Below are 16,653 nucleotides of genomic sequence, written 5' to 3' on the forward strand. Positions count from 1 at the left end.
GCGTTTTTCTGGGCCGTATCGTTAATCCACAGGATATGCCATAAATATCCAATAGATGTGGGTGCAAAGCGGGGTTCCCTGACCCCCCCCCCATCCAGCTCCCCTCCACTGTCTGACAAGGTGGTCGGGAGCCAAGGTCAAGCTCGCTAATTCCCATAGATTGTGAATGGGAGTTACAGAAACCATGTAGTACAGCGAGCTACGCAGTTTCCAAAACTCAGGAGCTACAGAAACAGCATAGCTTGCCACGCTAGTGTTTTCGGAACGCCCTTTCACTTCTATGTGAGTTACAGAATACAGTCCAGCCATTTCCAGAACTCCTGACCACCACAGCAAACGGGCCAGTGCCCCATTCTAGAGAGGTATGGGTCTCAGAACCCGCATCTATTGGACATTTATTTAAAGGGGAAAAGAAAAAAAAAAAACTTATGCAAGTGCATTTTCTAATAAACTTTGTTTCAAATCCTCACCATTTGAGATCTCTGGCTGTAAACAAGAATGTTACCATTCACTGAAAGCAAGCAAAGGCAGAAAACCCATCCCGGCCTAATAGTTCTCACTGCTGAGGGTTTGTTGCAATTGTATTCAGTTCTGAACTAAACAGAGCAGCAGGAAAAATTGTTTTAAATCTCCGGTTCTGATAGTTTGCTACAATGTATCAGTGCAGGTAAAACATCAAAACCAGGAGAGCTTTGTGCTGCTGATGTGTCGAGTTCAGAGAACAGTCTACAAGTGTGAAACCCTCAGCCGTGAAAAGTATTAGGTCAGGACCGTTTTTCTGCCTCTCGATGTAAACTCAAAGCCGGGTTCCCACGTAGCGTAAACACTGCAGAATTTCTCCAAAAATTCTGTGCGGAAAATCTGCAGCGTATTCCAGTAGCAGCAAAGCGGATGAGATTTGAACAAATCTATCTCATCCACACGCTGCATTAAAAAAGAAAAAAAAAAAAAAAAAAAAAACTTTGCCGCACAAAGGTTCATAAACTGACCTGCGGTGCCGTTTTTAAATCTGCAGTAGGTCAATTCATGCAGAAATGTGGCTCTTCTGTTGAGGGTTTTTCCCATTGAATTCAATGGGGAGGTAAATCCCAAAACATGGTGCGATTTTTGCTGCAAAAATCGCAAGTGCGATAAAAAAAAAAGGTAGATATAAATCACTTTTTTTTTTTTTAAGTGGAGTTATTACTTAACCCCCCCAGACGTGGTCATAGCAATGTGCTCCGTCCAGCCCGGCCGCCTATGACGTTTCATCCCATGTGACTGCTGCAGCGTCATTGAAGGAAGCCGGGTTGGACTGAACAGAGGAGCACATGGCTATGAGAATGCCTTGGGCATACATCTTTTTCCGGTACCAGCGCGGCTTTCCGCAGTTCAAAGCCAAAACTCTGCACCACAATTTGGTTCTGTTTTTTGGCCGGAATTTCCTTCGGGTCCCAGGGCGGATACGCGGTGTACTTGTATGCAGCTTATCCGACGGGTATGTTCCCACTGAGGAAATTTGTGGTGGATTCTGCCACAAATTTCCACCTCTCATTCATTTCAATAGAAGTTGGACACCTCATTTTCCCACTAGCTGGTTTTTTTTTTTGTCAGCTAGCGGGAAAAAGCATCCTGCTCGATCTTTGGTTTGACTCAGTCTGAGCCTCCCATTAAAGTAAAAGGGAGGGAGAAATCGTGCTGCCACTGGCAGGAATAGTCTGTGGCGGGGCCCACCACACAAAATCTGCCGTGTGAACAGGGCCTAAATGTTGTCCCTCATTGACAGCAAGCAGAAATCTTGAAATCTGTAATTGAAAAAGCATTTGAGCAGGTTGCAGAACTATTATAGTTTAAGCTTTATTTACATAACTGGAAAGCCTTTTAGGCTAGATTCACACTTTTTTTGTGCGGCCATACAGTAAAATATCAAATGCACTACATACAACTGCATTTTTGTTTGGGGGAACAAACGACATAGAATACACAATTGCCTCAAACGCAGCAAACTCTGGGAATGGTGCTTTTCCCATAGGCCAATGGCATAATCAGTTATGAGAATAATTGGCACTGCATTTTTTGGGGGGGGGGGGGTCCACAGTTTTATATTAGAAATCCAACATTGGCCGACACTTGACATTTCAGTTGACCCAGTAGGAATTTGATATACGCTCTGAAGATTGCGGTTGATTTGGCAAATGGGCCTCAGACTGCCATAAAATTAGTGATGGCTGCAATGGGCTTGGGAGGAAGAGTCGCACTTTAACGTGAAATCATAAAACCCATAGGCCAGGTCGAGGCTGCAGCAAGGGCTGGGCATTCATGTGTGGAGTTCTACGGTCAGGTATTTGAGGGTTTATGTAATGCGTCTCTTCTGCTCTGGTAACTCAAACTCCATCATGTCCACCTTCGCGTTCAGCTCGGCCTCCGTCACTTTCTACAGTAAATAAACACATCACACGTTACTGGTATTTTAGCTGCAAATATAAAAAAATAAAAATAAAATTTTGGGAATTTAGGAACTACTGATAACACAATTCTGGGGTTTGGCGAAATTTCACTTTTAGGTCAGGTCGGGGGGACAGGGATGTGATTGGCATCACCAGAATAAGCGGAGAGCGGCTGAATGACAGACCGGTTCCTCCTCACAATGCTCTATTCATGTCCTTTTTCAGATGACTGCCAGGCACAAGTGGGCACACAGTATGGCTTCCATATCTCCTATGGTGTTGTATGGAACAGCACACATGGTCAGTCACAGCCATATTAATAAGTGGTAACAGGGGATGTGGGTGGTTAGATCCCCACCAATCTCCGTGTTTTCAGATGCTGTGGTTGCATCATTACTGCAACTGTATTGAAAACCGCATCAAATTGCGGTAAAAATGAATGCGGTTCTCGGTTGTTTTTTCTTTTGATGCGGTTCTAACCGCACCTCAACCGTAACACCTAAATACACCCTAACATTTATCACTTATCCTGTGGAGTTGCATGACCACTGTAACCTGAGCCACATCACCTATTAAAAATGTGATTGCTATAAAAAAATAAATTCTATGTGAACCCAGACTTAAAGGGGTTCTCCACTTTGGTCAATCCCTACACTTGTTAGAATGGTCACTGGGCCACAACATTTCCCCCTTGCTGGGACCTCCAGCGATCAGCTGTAATCGGTGGGGAAAGCTGGCAGTGTAAGGTTTTCCTACAGCGCCACCACAGGGGAGAATTGTAGACATTACAGTGTCCATTCATATTAATGGGTTGTTGGTGTAATACAGGACAGGTCCTTCATAGTAAGAGACGCTCTTTTTAACCACTCTATTCTGGCCAAAAATAAGTATCCTTAACACTATTAGGGGGTATAAAAGTTTTTTTTCTAAACGAGATAACCCCTTTAAGGAATTTTACTGTATAATTTCCAGCAACCGTGACTCTGAGATTATCACTTTGGTTTTCAACTCTGTCTGCTATCGCAAGGGGCTGAGACACTTTAAATGTAGTCCACCCTATCCTGTTACTTACAAGCTCCCTCTTTGCTTCTTCGATCTTCACCTTCACCAGGGATGGATTCTGAAATACAGAAGTCAGGCGAGAGGACAATGGTGAGAGCTGCTGTAAATCAGTACAATGACTACGTGTAGCTGGGACTACTGGGGGGGGTCTGACTCTCGGCACTCCAGCCGGTTAGCTGACAGGCACAGTGCCATACGTTTCCGTAGCGGCTGTGCCTGGGATTGCAGTTCTGGTCCCATTCAAGATGAGCGCTGTGGGCTCCTTCAGTCAGCCGATTGACCAGGGTACCAGGAGTCGACCCCACCGATTTTATATTGAGGACCTATCCTAGGGATAGGCCATCAATATAAAAGTCCTGGAAAACCCATTTAAAGGAAAGTCACGGATGACTTCCGACCATGTCAAATACTTCTCATCCACAAGGAAGAAAACTCCCTGGCACAGCAATTTGTAACAGGGTATAGGCATTTGCATCCATTCACCCACTAGGTCATTAGTGAGGTATGACAGTCTTGTTGGATGAGAAGGACTAGATCACAGTTGGTATAAGCATGCAGTCACACGCGGCAGATTTTGCTGCAAAAATTTCCTTCATACGAATGTAACGTGCAGAAACCCATGCACCTTCTGCAGAAGCAATCCTAGTCTGATAAAAGTCGCACAAAGTTTATGCCGCTTGTGACTGTACCCTTAGGTCCTGATCAGAGTTTTTTTGCGCTGTTTTTGACGGGAAAACAACGCTAATAAACTTTTGAAAATGCCTCCCATTGATTTCAATGGCAAGCGGAGGTGTTTTTTCTCCGCGAGCAGGAAAAAATGCTCACGGGAAAAAGCATCATGCCCTTTCCTCAGGCGTTTCCATCTTTGACATCAATGGGAGGCAGAGAAAGCTTCTGTCGCATAGTTTTTTTCTCCGCAGCTAAAAAACGCCACGAAAAGCACAGCAAAAAAAACGCGAGAAATAGTGCAGGCAGCTCAAAATCTGCCAAAAAATTCCTGAAGGAATTTTGAGGCAGGTTTTCCACCTGCAAAAAACTGAACAGGGCCTTACAGTTCATCTCGAAGGTGTTCAGTGCACCAAGGAGATCAGTTAAAGAGGCTCTGTCACCACATTATAAGTGCCCTGTCTCCTATATAAGGAGATCGGCGCTGTAATGTAGGTGACAGTAATGCTTTTTATTTAGAAAAACAATCTATTTGAAACCACTTTATGAGCGATTTTTAGCTTTATGCTAATGAGTTTCTTAATGCCCAAGTGGGTGTGTTTTTACTTTAGACCAAGTGGGCGTTGTACAGCGATTACGATGTAAACGGTCATTTCAAACGAGATTACGCTTGCCTTGCTGGAATCTCACAGAAAAGATTCAGAAGTGTCAGGATTCTGAATACACATCACGTCCCGGCTGGAGGTAATGTATATTCATTATCAGGACACTGCAGTAACATTATAGTGTGTGTATGTGGCTGCACACAGTGATATAACTATAGCGCTAGTGCAGTGTAAATGAATGGAGAGAAGTGCATGACGCTGATTGGTCACTGATTGGTCAGCGTCATACACTCCTCTGTACAACGCCCACTTGGTCTAAAGTAAAAACACGCCCACTTGGGCATTAAGAAACTCATTAGCATAAAGCTAAAAATCGCTCATAAAGTGGTTTAAAATAGATCGTTTTTCTAAATAAAAAGCATTACTGTCACCTACATTACAGCACCGATCTTCTTATATAGGAGACAGGGCACTTATAATGTGGTGACAGAGTCTCTTTAAATTCTTCCACACCGAACCCTACAAACCCCTCCCCCCCATCTGTTTTAATCAATGTAAAACTCAGAAAAAAAGGACATTACTCACAGGTGCCAAGTCCAGGTAAGATTTAAGCTTCTCATTTGTAGCTGTGGATTGCTCTTTCAGTTCTGTCAGGGTCTGCCGGGATCAGAACCAAGATTCAATCAGTAAATGACAGGACCTTTAATGACTACTCTTGTAATGTCACCTATAGATCTAAAAATCACATTTCACACACTGACCTCAGACAGACACACCAGAGACCGATGAGTTAATGAGTCCTCCATCCCCGCTGAGGACAGCTGTTCCTACAGAAGAAATTGGAGTATTACTACATAGGTTAAAAAACCAAAAACCCAAAAAAAACACCACTTTAAAAATGCTTTGTCCAAGATTTGTCACCCAGTAAAAGGAAAAAAATAAATAAATAATAAATTCTGCTCTGGCCCTGCCGCTAGCCACTCTCCGACGCACCTGCATATAGTCTAGGCCTCAATACTGAAGTATTACGGCAAGGCAGAAACTTCCAAAGGTTGCTGTGTGAGGGCACGATGGCGTGGAGGCCTAGACCGCACAGGGGATGCAAGGCAAATTGGTGGTGCAGGACCAAAGCCGAATCTTAATGGCAAGAATTTATGAACGCTTTTGTGTTATTATATTTTCATACAAGTCTACTTGGGGATTTTTTTTTATTTTTATTTTTAAAGTAACACTCCTGGAAAAAACAGATACAGTTTATGCGATATGCCTTATGCAGGGCCTATTGAGGGAGGGGTGCCCGACACCGGGATTCAAAGAACACCAAAGAGAATCTCTGCGTTGTGCTCCGTCCCTGAATCAGTTTCGCCTAGTGTTCCTTACACGAAAAACTGCATGTGGCTTATGGGGAGTCTCATACAGGTCCGGACTTCTAATAATCAGGGGAGGGTCACACTAACCTTAGCGGTCTGGATCTTGTATTTATATTCCTCGGATTTATCTTTCAGCTTCTTCAGGTTTTGTGCTCGGACTTCTACTTTGGCCTTCTCCACACTACACTGCTCCTCTGCTTTTCGGAGATCCCTTAAAATTAAATAAAAAAACAAAAAACTAACTCCAATATGTTGAATTCCCACATACATTTATTCGATTGTATTCTGTGTACAGCGCTGCAGAATAGGTTGGCGCTGTACAATTAGAAGGTATGGCGCCAGGACTCCCTTCAGAATAACACAGTATAAGGACCACATGGCCGGGATCGCTCCCTACTTACTGTTCCAGGGTCTTCTCCAGCACCAAAGCATTTGTTAATTTCTTTCTCAAACTTGTCAGCTCCGAATCAAACTCTTGATTACTTCCCTCAATCGTCACCAGCTCAGCACTCAGCTCATTGACAGCAGGAATATAACTGGGGGGACATGACTGCAGTCAGCAACAATTACAGGAGTCTAGAATGATAGATATTTAGTCATCTTGTACCGATCCGGAGTTACAGCCTCTATTATACTCCAGAGCTGCATTCACAATTCTGCTGGCTGTTATTGGAAACCGTCTGTCATCAGATAATCCCATTACAGCTTAACTAGGTCCTATAATGTAGTGGACAGTTCTGTTTTCCTACATCAGACTGTGCCTGGTGTAAAGACTACACTTGACAGAATGCTAGTTACCAGGGCAAGCTCTGTACAGACTGAACAAGCAGCGAATGTGGGGGACATTTGAGCTAGTCAGTCAGCAGAATTGTGAATTAAGCTCTGGAGTATAATACAGGCTGGCTGTAACTCAGGATATGTAATGCAAATGTACACAGGGACTGCACCAGCAGAATAGTGAGTGCTGCTCTGAAGTATCATACATGATGTAACTCAGGATCAGTACAGAATAAGTCATGTATTTACAACAATGACTCAACTGGATGTAGGGGATTTCTATATATCAACCACAGCTACATGTACCTGGCCAGTGCTGAATCCTTTATCTCTAGTGCAAGGCAGCTGTCAACTAGCTGATTCAGGTAAGTGTTGCCCATACGGGACAGGTTTGTATAGGAGGGTCCCAGACTATCTGTAAGCAGCTCCTGCAGGTATCCAGCTGTAGAAAGACATGCGGTGCCAAGGTTATTCGGAAGAAAACAGGAGGTCACATAGAACGGATGCTCCAGTCCTGTATCCGACTTACAAGTAGAATGGAGTAACATTAGATTACTGCTCTGTCTCTGCCCTTCCATTCAGCAATCCGTACTGATCGCTGCATACAAGGGATTAATCGGCAGAGATCAGAGGTTTCTCTGATCGCCGTCATTAAAGCAGGGCTGCAGCTGTGTTATAATGATTGCCCCGCTCCTGATCGTGAGGGCACAGTGGCAGTACCTAAGTGATCTGCACGAGTATCCTCGCCGTGATGCGGCGACTGCCGGATGCCAACGACAAGCATACTCATTATGTGCACTACTGCAACCACTTTTTTTGCTTGAATACATCTTAAGAAATGAAGCAATTTTGGCTTGATTAACAAAACGGTACCATCTTGGGTATACAGCTCCTATGCAGACCTTTGTGTCTCTAAGATTGCAGACAAGGTCTGGCCTGATTCTGGAGCATTACTCCACTCCCTCTGCCCACTCAGATCCCTTCTATGACATCTACAGGGGATATGGACAGGGGGTTGTGGTAATGGGACTAGCCCTTTAATAAACGCAATGAATATCAAGCGAGTCCCGTAAATATGGTAGTTACCTTCAGCTTTGATCTCAGCCGTCTTCAGTTTCTGGTCCTCTAAGACGAGTGTTAAATCTTTATCACGAGCTTCATTCCACTCTGCCAGCTGATATAGCAGATCCACAGTGCGGGTGTTCACCTCATAGGGTGGCAGCAGTTTATCGCCAAATATTTTCTTCAGCCACAGAATAATCTGCCCGGATTAAAAAAAAAAAAAGCGTTTTTATTCTTAATTTATGTAACTAAAGCTTAATCCTTGTATAATAAAGGGTTACTGAACTTTCTAATAGACTATACGTTTCAATGCTTCACAGTTTTCAAGATCTCTGCTTGGGATCAGTGAATGGGAACATTGTTGTTTACATCTAGAACCTGGACAGACCTAATATTTCCACATATAAGGATTTGTTACAATTGTATCTAGCCAAGACAACCCTCTGACTAAAACACATCAGCAACATAGAACTCCTGTTCTGATAGTTTGCTACAGCGTATCAGCGCAGGTAACATGTAGAAGTCTGGAATCTAAGCTGTTTAGCTCATAGAGGATGGTCTAGACTGGATACAATTGTAGCAAATAGTCAGCTGTGAGAAGTATTATGTGTGAGGAAAAATCCAATATTGAATTGACCAAGAAACCAGATTTCGGTCACGATTTTGTAGTTTTTACACACGGATTATCCCCATTCAAATTGGATAATCCTCGTACGGCTACTTGACGCGGCCGGTCGTGGTGAATACACCGCAGAGACCACAACAAGAAGTGACAGGCCACTTTTTTCAGCATGGTGGCATGCAATTCCATCCCCTGAAAATGTGTCCCCGTCTTAAAAACGGGATGCTTTTTGTTAAGATTCCTCCAAGTGACCAGGGCCTAAGGGTTTCACAAGCTTCCTGCCTTTGAATGTAAACAAATATGTTCCCATTCACTGACAGCAAGGAGAGATCTTGAGGAACTGAAACAAACTTCGTAGCAGTCACATCATTGCAGATTTGTTATAGGGCAATGAGGCTCAAGTCATGGCAGTTACACCCAATACATTCCCCCTCCCTATGTAATACAGCAGTCCTATAAGGCTCTGATGACAATATACAGGATGTCAGGACTTGCTGGGACCTGTAGTCCTACAATATTATAATTATGCTACAACGACTGTGACGTGATCGCTCCGGACCTCTCCCCCGTTGTTCACCTTCGTACTTTTCTCGTCCATCTCTAATCCAGCACCTCAAATTCCCGCCACTGCGTCACAGGAATTTTAACATGACATTCCGACAGCCAATGAGCGTTGAAAGTTTCCACTACACGCAGCGTGGCGTCCGGAGCGGGGGCCATCTTGGTTGAGGAAGAGTACTATGACGGCGTCGGATCCCTGTTGCGCATGTCCGTCTCCTTTTAATGTGTCGCCTAGTGAGATTATTACGGCCTTCTCCCACGTTATGTCTGTTTACAAGCAGCCATGTTATTATACGTGTTCATCTATATATTATGGGGTTTTGTACTTATTTTATGGTTATGTATTATTAAAGCTATAGTTAAATTATCTACCATCTTCTGGACCGCAGAGGTGCCGGATTATCAGAAATTCCGGACCATTGGCATTACACCTACATACACATTAACTCCATCAGTGCAGACCCCTAACATTGTTAACTATTTGACTTGTTCAGCCGGTTCGCCAGATCCAATTGTTCAAATAACAACCAGCCCGTAAAAGCGGTTTTTGGCCACGTCCACCCTGAGTATTTCCTGCCCAGCGGCCGGCTGTAATGGTTGATTCCGCCGAATCGTCTTTTTAAAGTTTACGTAAACTATTATATGTGATAGCCGAAACAGCGGTCATGCTGGATTTTTCCAGTCGGCCGTCCGCTGATACTATGCGTGTCTGGCATGATCGCTCAATTATGGGCATCATTTGCCACCTTGCGCAAATGCATTTTGTTTATTTTGTAATTTTTTTTTAACCATTTTCCTGATCTGCCCTTACAGTTGATGGTCGGATCATTTGTATGAATGATCCAATGTACGACTGATCGGCCGAAGTGTATGACCAGCTTCAGGTCTATATTATGGTCTATATGGCCCGCCATTTCCAGCCTACTATTCCAGTGGGCATTATGTGACACTTCCTGTGGACACTAGTTATGTAGCACTGTATTGCCCTATCTCTGTGGGCACTGTATGACATTACAATATGCCGTGTGTTAGCACTATTCTCCGGGCAGGGTATAGCACAATTCAGTTGGGCACTGTGGTAATATGGTCCTCAATTTCCAGCCTACTATTTCTGTGGGCACTATTTGTGCAGAACTACAAAGGGCACTGTATGGCATTATTTCTGTGGGCACTGTATGACTGTGGGTACTATATGGCACTATCTCTGTGGACAATGTATGGCACCATATCTATGGGCACTGTATGGCACTATCTCTGTGGGCATTGTATGGCACCATATCTATGGGCACTATATGGCACTATCTCTGTGGGCATTGTATGACTCCGTGGGCACTATATGGCACTACACCTTTTGGTGTGGCACTACAATAAGCAGGATGGTAGCACTTTTCATATGGACACTGTGTGACTCTATTCATCTGGGCAGCGTACAGCTCAATTAAACCGTTTAAGGACCGGGACAATTTTGCATATTGTTTCTGGCTAACACGGTACACACTATTTTTTACTGATCTTTAGGACCGGAACAATTTCTTGATTTTATTTTCTCTTTGCATCCTGGCGCCCGTAGCTTTTTTATTTTATGTTTGATGTAGCTGTTTGAGACTTTGTTTTTTGTAGGTGTCATTATTGGGTACATTTACATTATCATTTTAATTATGTACATTTTTATTTTGCCAAAAATACAGAAAAAATCAGATTGTATAAATATATTTTTTACAGCATACATCGATCATCATAAATGACACTATAACCTTATTGAGCCGGTTGTTATGGTCGTGACGATATATTATTTTATGTATTAGGACTTATTTTTAATAAAGTTTTTTTATTGTAAAAAATGTGCATTTTTTCCCCAATTTTTCTATTTAACATTAGTTTTTTTTAAATTAATTTGACTTTTTTCATTTAATTTTTAATTTTGATATTAATTTTTTTAACTATAATATATTAGCATATATTTATAGTACACATGCATTTCTTAGGGGATACCTAAGTATACCCTAACAACGTATCTATAGGATTTTGTCATAAATGTCTGTTCGGTGGGGTCTGAGTGCCATCTTGCTTTTGCCTGGCATGGCTTTAGGGCAGCAGCGCGGGACACAGGACCCCCTGTTCTATCTATTGGTGGGATTCCCAATGGTGAACCAGAACAGATTAGACATTTATGGCATAGCCTGATTATTTATGTGAGATAATTACCTTTACATTGAGTAATACCACCAACCACCTCTAGGTGGCACTGCACCCCAGATTATCTCCTAACATCACAATGATCGTATAATTTCAAAATAGCATACATACCATAAATAAGTGAACTTCATAAAATATGGTCCAGCAGTAAAGCAGAAGAAAAATCCTAAAATGTGTAACCTTTTTGTTTTTTCTAGATATTGAATTTAGGTCTTATGCAAATATAGTTGGCACATAATTCCTGAGGCCTCATGCACACTTCCGTTGCCCATCGTACGGCCGCTAATGACGGATCGGTGAAATATGGACACCCCACGTATGGCTTCCGTGTGCAGTCCATTACTTCAACGAACCAAATGAATGGGATGGCTGAGACTGTTCAGTCAAAAACGGACAGGAGTAGGACCTGTCCTATTTTTGTCGGAACGGCCACACGGTTCCGTTGCAACAACGGACCTGTGCACGGCCCCATAGAAATGAATTTGTCAGTGTGCTATCGGTTAAAAAAACGGATAGCACCCTGAAGAAAATAACTGAAGTGGGCATGAGGCCTAAGGGTTCATTCGCACGTTGTGCTAGAGGAGCAGTTAGAAATGTATCGAAAAAACTCATCCACAAATTTGCGGTAAGAATGCATGCGGTAGCGAGCTCTGGTAGCTGCGAGCCGGAAGATTTAAAGAGACTGTCAGCAGTTTAACACGACATACACTTCTCTTCATTCATGCCTAGCTTTATTCACAGCCCAGCGTGATCTCCGCTAGAATCGCTGTGACGTCACTCATTCACCGGAGCGGCGGGAGAATGAACAGACATCGCCTACAGCCTTGCCAGAACTGCTGCTGAGGAGGATAATCGTTCTGGCATGGCTAGAGGCGATGTCTGGTCATTCTCCCGTCGCTCTGGTGAAGGAAGTGACGTCGCAGCGTGATCTCTTGATTCTAGCGGAGATTACGCTGGGCTGTGAATAAAGCTGGGCTGGACTGAAGTGAAGTGTATGACGCTGATTGGTCAACGTCAAACACTTTTCTTTACAACGCCCACTTGGTGAAATGAAAAAAAATGAAACCGCCCAATTGGGCATTAGCATAAATCTAAAAATGATCAGAACTTTGTCAATAATAAACGTTTAAAAAAAAAAACTGTCGTTATCTACAACAAAGCGTTTATTAGATTAGGTAGGGGATAGAGAAGTATTAAACTGGAGACAGAGCCTCTTTAAGGCTTCGTTCACATCCGCATTTGGGTCCCGTTCTGATGTTCCATCAGAGGTTTCCTTCAGAACGGGACCCTGAACAGACACAAACTGACACGAACGGAAACCAGAGGTTTCCATTTTCATCACCATTGATTTCAATGGTGACGGATCCACTATTGCTTCCGGCAAAACGATGGGTCCGGTGCCAAACAGACACAAACTGAAAACCTGGGCACCAGTTTGTGTCTGTTCAGGGTCCCATTCTTATGGAAACCTCTGACGGAATATCAGAACGGGACCCCAACGCAGATGTGAACGAAGCCTAAGAGCTCCCTGCTCTATTTATTTATTCCGATGCAACGTTGTAAAAAGGCTATTGCATCGGAATAAAGCCCGTTAGTGGCCGCCGTAAAAACACTAATGGGTGGTCACTAACGGGTTAATCTACTGGAAGTAAACAGTGAAGGTTCCAACTGAATAACAACAAGCAGAGATCTTGAAAACCATGAGGAATTAATACAGAAAGTATATTGGAAACTTGTATAACTTAGACTTATACAAAAAAGAAAATTTGCTGAAAACGGAATATTACTTTAAAGAGGCTCTGTCACCAGATTTTGCAACCCCTATCTGCTATTGCAGCAGATCGGCGCTGCAATGTAGATTACAGTAACGTTTTTATTTTTAAAAAACGAGCATTTTTGGCCAAGTTATGACCATTTTCGTATTTATGCAAATGAGGCTTGCAAAAGTCCAAGTGGGCGTGTTGAAAAGTACAAGTCCAACTGGGCGTGTATTATGTGCGTACATCGGGGCGTGTTTACTACTTTTACTAGCTGGGCGTTCTGACGAGAAGTATCATCCACTTCTCTTCACAACGCCCAGCTTCTGGCAGTGCAGACACAGCCGTGTTCTCGAGAGATCACGCTGTGACGTCACTCACAGGTCCTGCATCGTGTCAGACGAGCGAGGACACATCGGCACCAGAGGCTACAGTTGATTCTGCAGCAGCATCGGCGTTTGCAGGTAAGTCGATGTAGCTACTTACCTGCAAATGCTGATGCTGCTGCAGAATCAACTGAAGCCTCTGGTGCCGACACGATGCAGGACCTGTGAGTGACGTCACAGATCTGCACTGCCAGAAGCTGGGCGTTGTGAAGAGAAGTGGATGATACTTCTCATCAGAACGGCCAGCTAGTAAAAGTAGTAAACACGCCCCGATGTACGCACATAATACACGCCCACTTGGACTTTTACTTTTCAACACACCCAGTTGTACTTTTGCAAGCCTCATTTGCATAAATACGAAAATGGTCATAACTTGGCCAAAAATGCTCGTTTTTTAAAAATAAAAACGTTACTGTAATCTACATTGCAGCACCGATCTGCTGCAATAGCAGATAGGGGCTGCAAAATCTGGTGACAGAGCCTCTTTAAGAACACAGAGAAGTTTGTGTGCTAACCATAACGGCCGTGATTTTCGGGTCGGCCGGCTGCGGACTGTCAGCTGCGGGCCGCCCGCAAATCGTAGGACATGCACATGGCCGCCGTCATTGTTTTCAATGAGCCCGGACCGCAGAAGACGGCTGTAATAGGACATGCCCGTTCTTTCTGCGGTGCGGGTTCCCGGGCCGTGCAAAGACCGCAAAAACTACGGTCGTCTGCATGGCCCCATAGAAATGAATGGGGCCGCAATTCTCCCGTGTATTTTCGGGGGAATTGCGGCCGCAAAAACACGTTCGTGTGAATGTAGCCTAAGGCCCCATGCACACGAACGTGTTTTTGTGTCCGCAATTCCCCCGAAAATCCACGGGAGAATTGTGGACCCATTCATTTCTATGGGCCCATACACACTATCCGTGTTTTCACGGGTCCCCGCATGTCCGCAAATCCGTGCCGCATAAACTCAGGACATGTCTTATTACGGCCCGCAAATTCGATGCGGACATGCCCATAGAAGTCAATGGGCCCGTGGAAAATGCGGATACACCTCCGTGTGTCAACCGCGGTTTGCGGATTTGCGGAAGTGTTGCTAGGCGACGACCGGGAATGAGTTCTGTCGTCGTGAAGGCTGGAGAGAGTGCAGGAAAGCAGCAGAGAGCAGCAAGGCTTCTATGATCAGCGTTGAGAAGTTAATAATCCTGGTCCAGCACAAGCCATGTCTATGGAATAAGCGCCTGCAAGAGTATTCTGACAGGAATCTAAAAGATCTTGCCTGGCAGGAGGTCTGCGATGAACTGTATCTGTCAGAGTGGAAGAAGGCAACAAAAGCGCAAAAGAAACGCATGGGTAAGTTTCACACCTTGATGCTGTTTGTTATTTTTTAAAGGGACTGCGGAGGACATTTCACGGAATACGGTCCTGGAAATTGCGGACTAGAAAAACACTACGGTTGTGTGCATGAGGCCTAAGACTGAATACAATTGTAGCAAACTCTCAGCTGTGGATCATTCAAATGGGTGTATTGTACCCTTAGTCCATATACCAGATGTTAAACCCGCCGCTTTCCCTGCGATTGTACTGTACCGATTTTACAGCTCCATATGGATGAATGTTTTTATTGATTTCCATTAGTTAGAAATGGTTCTGCTGTCACCATAGACAATACAGAGTTATCCATGTCTAGTCCTGTGGTTCAGATGGACGGCTTGTCCCGATCGGATGACCTGGTATTCGTTCTCGCCGCTTCCAATCTCCCTTGGTAAGATATGAAGACATGGAGCTGTGTGACCGCAGATCCGCAGCTTCTCAGATCAGCAGAAAGGGCCTTCGTTTTGCTTAAAACCTTTAAAGATTAATTGTGAGCTCTTCCCTCTAATGTTTATTTCTCAGAATAAAAAATAATCTTTAATAACCTCGGGACGGCCATATGCCAGTATTTACAGAGCCTCCTCTGACTTTACAGCCAAGTTATTTACTACGGTTTAGCTGAGAAGGGTCTTAACTTCCAAGTGTAAAGTACTTAAAGCTGCAGAAGTACAGGCTAAATGTGGCCGAGGGCGGCGGGCATTGTAATCTGATTTATAGCTATGTACATAAGTGAGATCTGATCTTCTACTGCCAGCGGGGGAGGGGTTCTCATCTGCTGTACCACCCTGATCATCTCTCTATAATCTTATGTGACAAATATACTTCCTATAAGCAGCAGGGAGGAGGGAATCCCCAACGTACAGCAGCATTGGGCAAGGACATCACTTGAACTGCCCAGCTTTTGTACAGTGCATGGTTTTCTCTTACAGCAGTCCTTAATCCTTGTGATTTCTACTGATACATTTTAGTGACAACGTTAGATGAATGGCAGTTTGTTTTTCATGGGTTATGTTTGTCATTCACCTTCAATTTTTCTAGTTCTATGGTGAAATATACCATGGTTATGTAAGAAAACTTTGGAGACATGTTTGTTTCCAAACTTAAAGTGAGGAGTTGCTTGGTCGCGAATGGGTTTACTGGAGATTGTTGGGCCATATGCTTATTTTTCTGAGTGAGAGGCTGTCACGAAGGGTCTATGGACACACTGGGCCGTACCGCCTTGGCAATAGGGCAGCTGGCAAACAGGTCGCAGGTCACAGTCTATGATATATAGGGTACCTGTGGCAGCACGGACAGTAGCAAGGCAGGAACTAGGCAGTGGGCGGACGTCGGGTGTGGAGAATCAGGCAAGCGTGGTATCCAGCACAGCACGACAATATCAAGCACGGCGCTAGATCGGGATACAGGAACAGGAACACTAGGGGACAATTTGCATAGACAGACTAAGGGATACACAACAACGCTCAGGCATAGAACTAGGGGGCTGGACCCCTCTTATAGTCCAGGGTACTCAAGGGTCAAAGTTTGTCCATCCGGTCCGGTGCGCGCGCTGCCCCTTTAAGAGCGGGCACGAGCGTGCGCACGCACCCTACGGGATCCGGCAGAGGTGAGTGGACGCGAGCGCTGGTGTCTCCTAATGAGGAGGCTGGGGCCAGCGGTTGCCGACTCGTGGCTGCGGCTGTCAGGGGAAGGTTGGAGCTGACAGCCCGCAGCCACGGACATTACAGTATCCCCCCTCTTCCGCCCCCTCTTCTTGGGACCAGAGCGTGAGAGAAACTTCTTCAGAAGTGTAGGGGCATTG

General features: G+C 44.3%; 1 protein-coding gene across 2 annotated transcripts; it reads right to left on the bottom strand.

Annotated features, from left to right (window-relative positions):
* Positions 1-1,820: 1,820 nt before the first annotated feature.
* Positions 1,821-9,270, bottom strand: HAUS1 (HAUS augmin like complex subunit 1). 2 transcript variants are annotated; one of them, XM_075854954.1, is made up of 9 exons: positions 9,168-9,270; positions 7,993-8,167; positions 7,213-7,348; positions 6,531-6,665; positions 6,217-6,340; positions 5,521-5,586; positions 5,345-5,416; positions 3,499-3,546; positions 1,821-2,413 (listed from the first exon to the last, which is right to left on the bottom strand). In XM_075854954.1, exons 1-9 carry the CDS (start codon positions 9,186-9,188, stop codon positions 2,333-2,335), a joined length of 858 nt encoding a protein of 285 aa, XP_075711069.1. In that variant the 5' UTR covers positions 9,189-9,270; the 3' UTR covers positions 1,821-2,332. The 2 variants fall into 2 exon arrangements, with proteins under 2 accessions (XP_075711069.1, XP_075711068.1); XM_075854953.1 differs by having other exon boundaries at positions 9,150-9,250.
* Positions 9,271-16,653: the final 7,383 nt, after the last annotated feature.

The sequence above is a fragment of the Rhinoderma darwinii genome, chromosome 1, assembly GCF_050947455.1.
Source record: "Rhinoderma darwinii isolate aRhiDar2 chromosome 1, aRhiDar2.hap1, whole genome shotgun sequence".
Taxonomy (NCBI): domain Eukaryota; kingdom Metazoa; phylum Chordata; class Amphibia; order Anura; family Rhinodermatidae; genus Rhinoderma; species Rhinoderma darwinii.

What these genes read in the sequence shown, in the direction of transcription:
- HAUS1 (XM_075854953.1), bottom strand. Translation starts at nt 9,188, where the DNA reads ATGGACGAGAAAAGTACGAAGGTGAACAACGGGGGAGAG. An exon ending in CTGGAGAAGACCCTGGAACA is followed by an intron (nt 6,341 to 6,530) that starts GTAAGTAGGGAG and finishes TTTAATTTTAAG; the next exon opens with GGATCTCCGAAAAGCAGAGG. An exon ending in ACAAGATCCAGACCGCTAAG is followed by an intron (nt 5,587 to 6,216) that starts GTTAGTGTGACC and finishes TTTCTTCTGTAG; the next exon opens with GAACAGCTGTCCTCAGCGGG.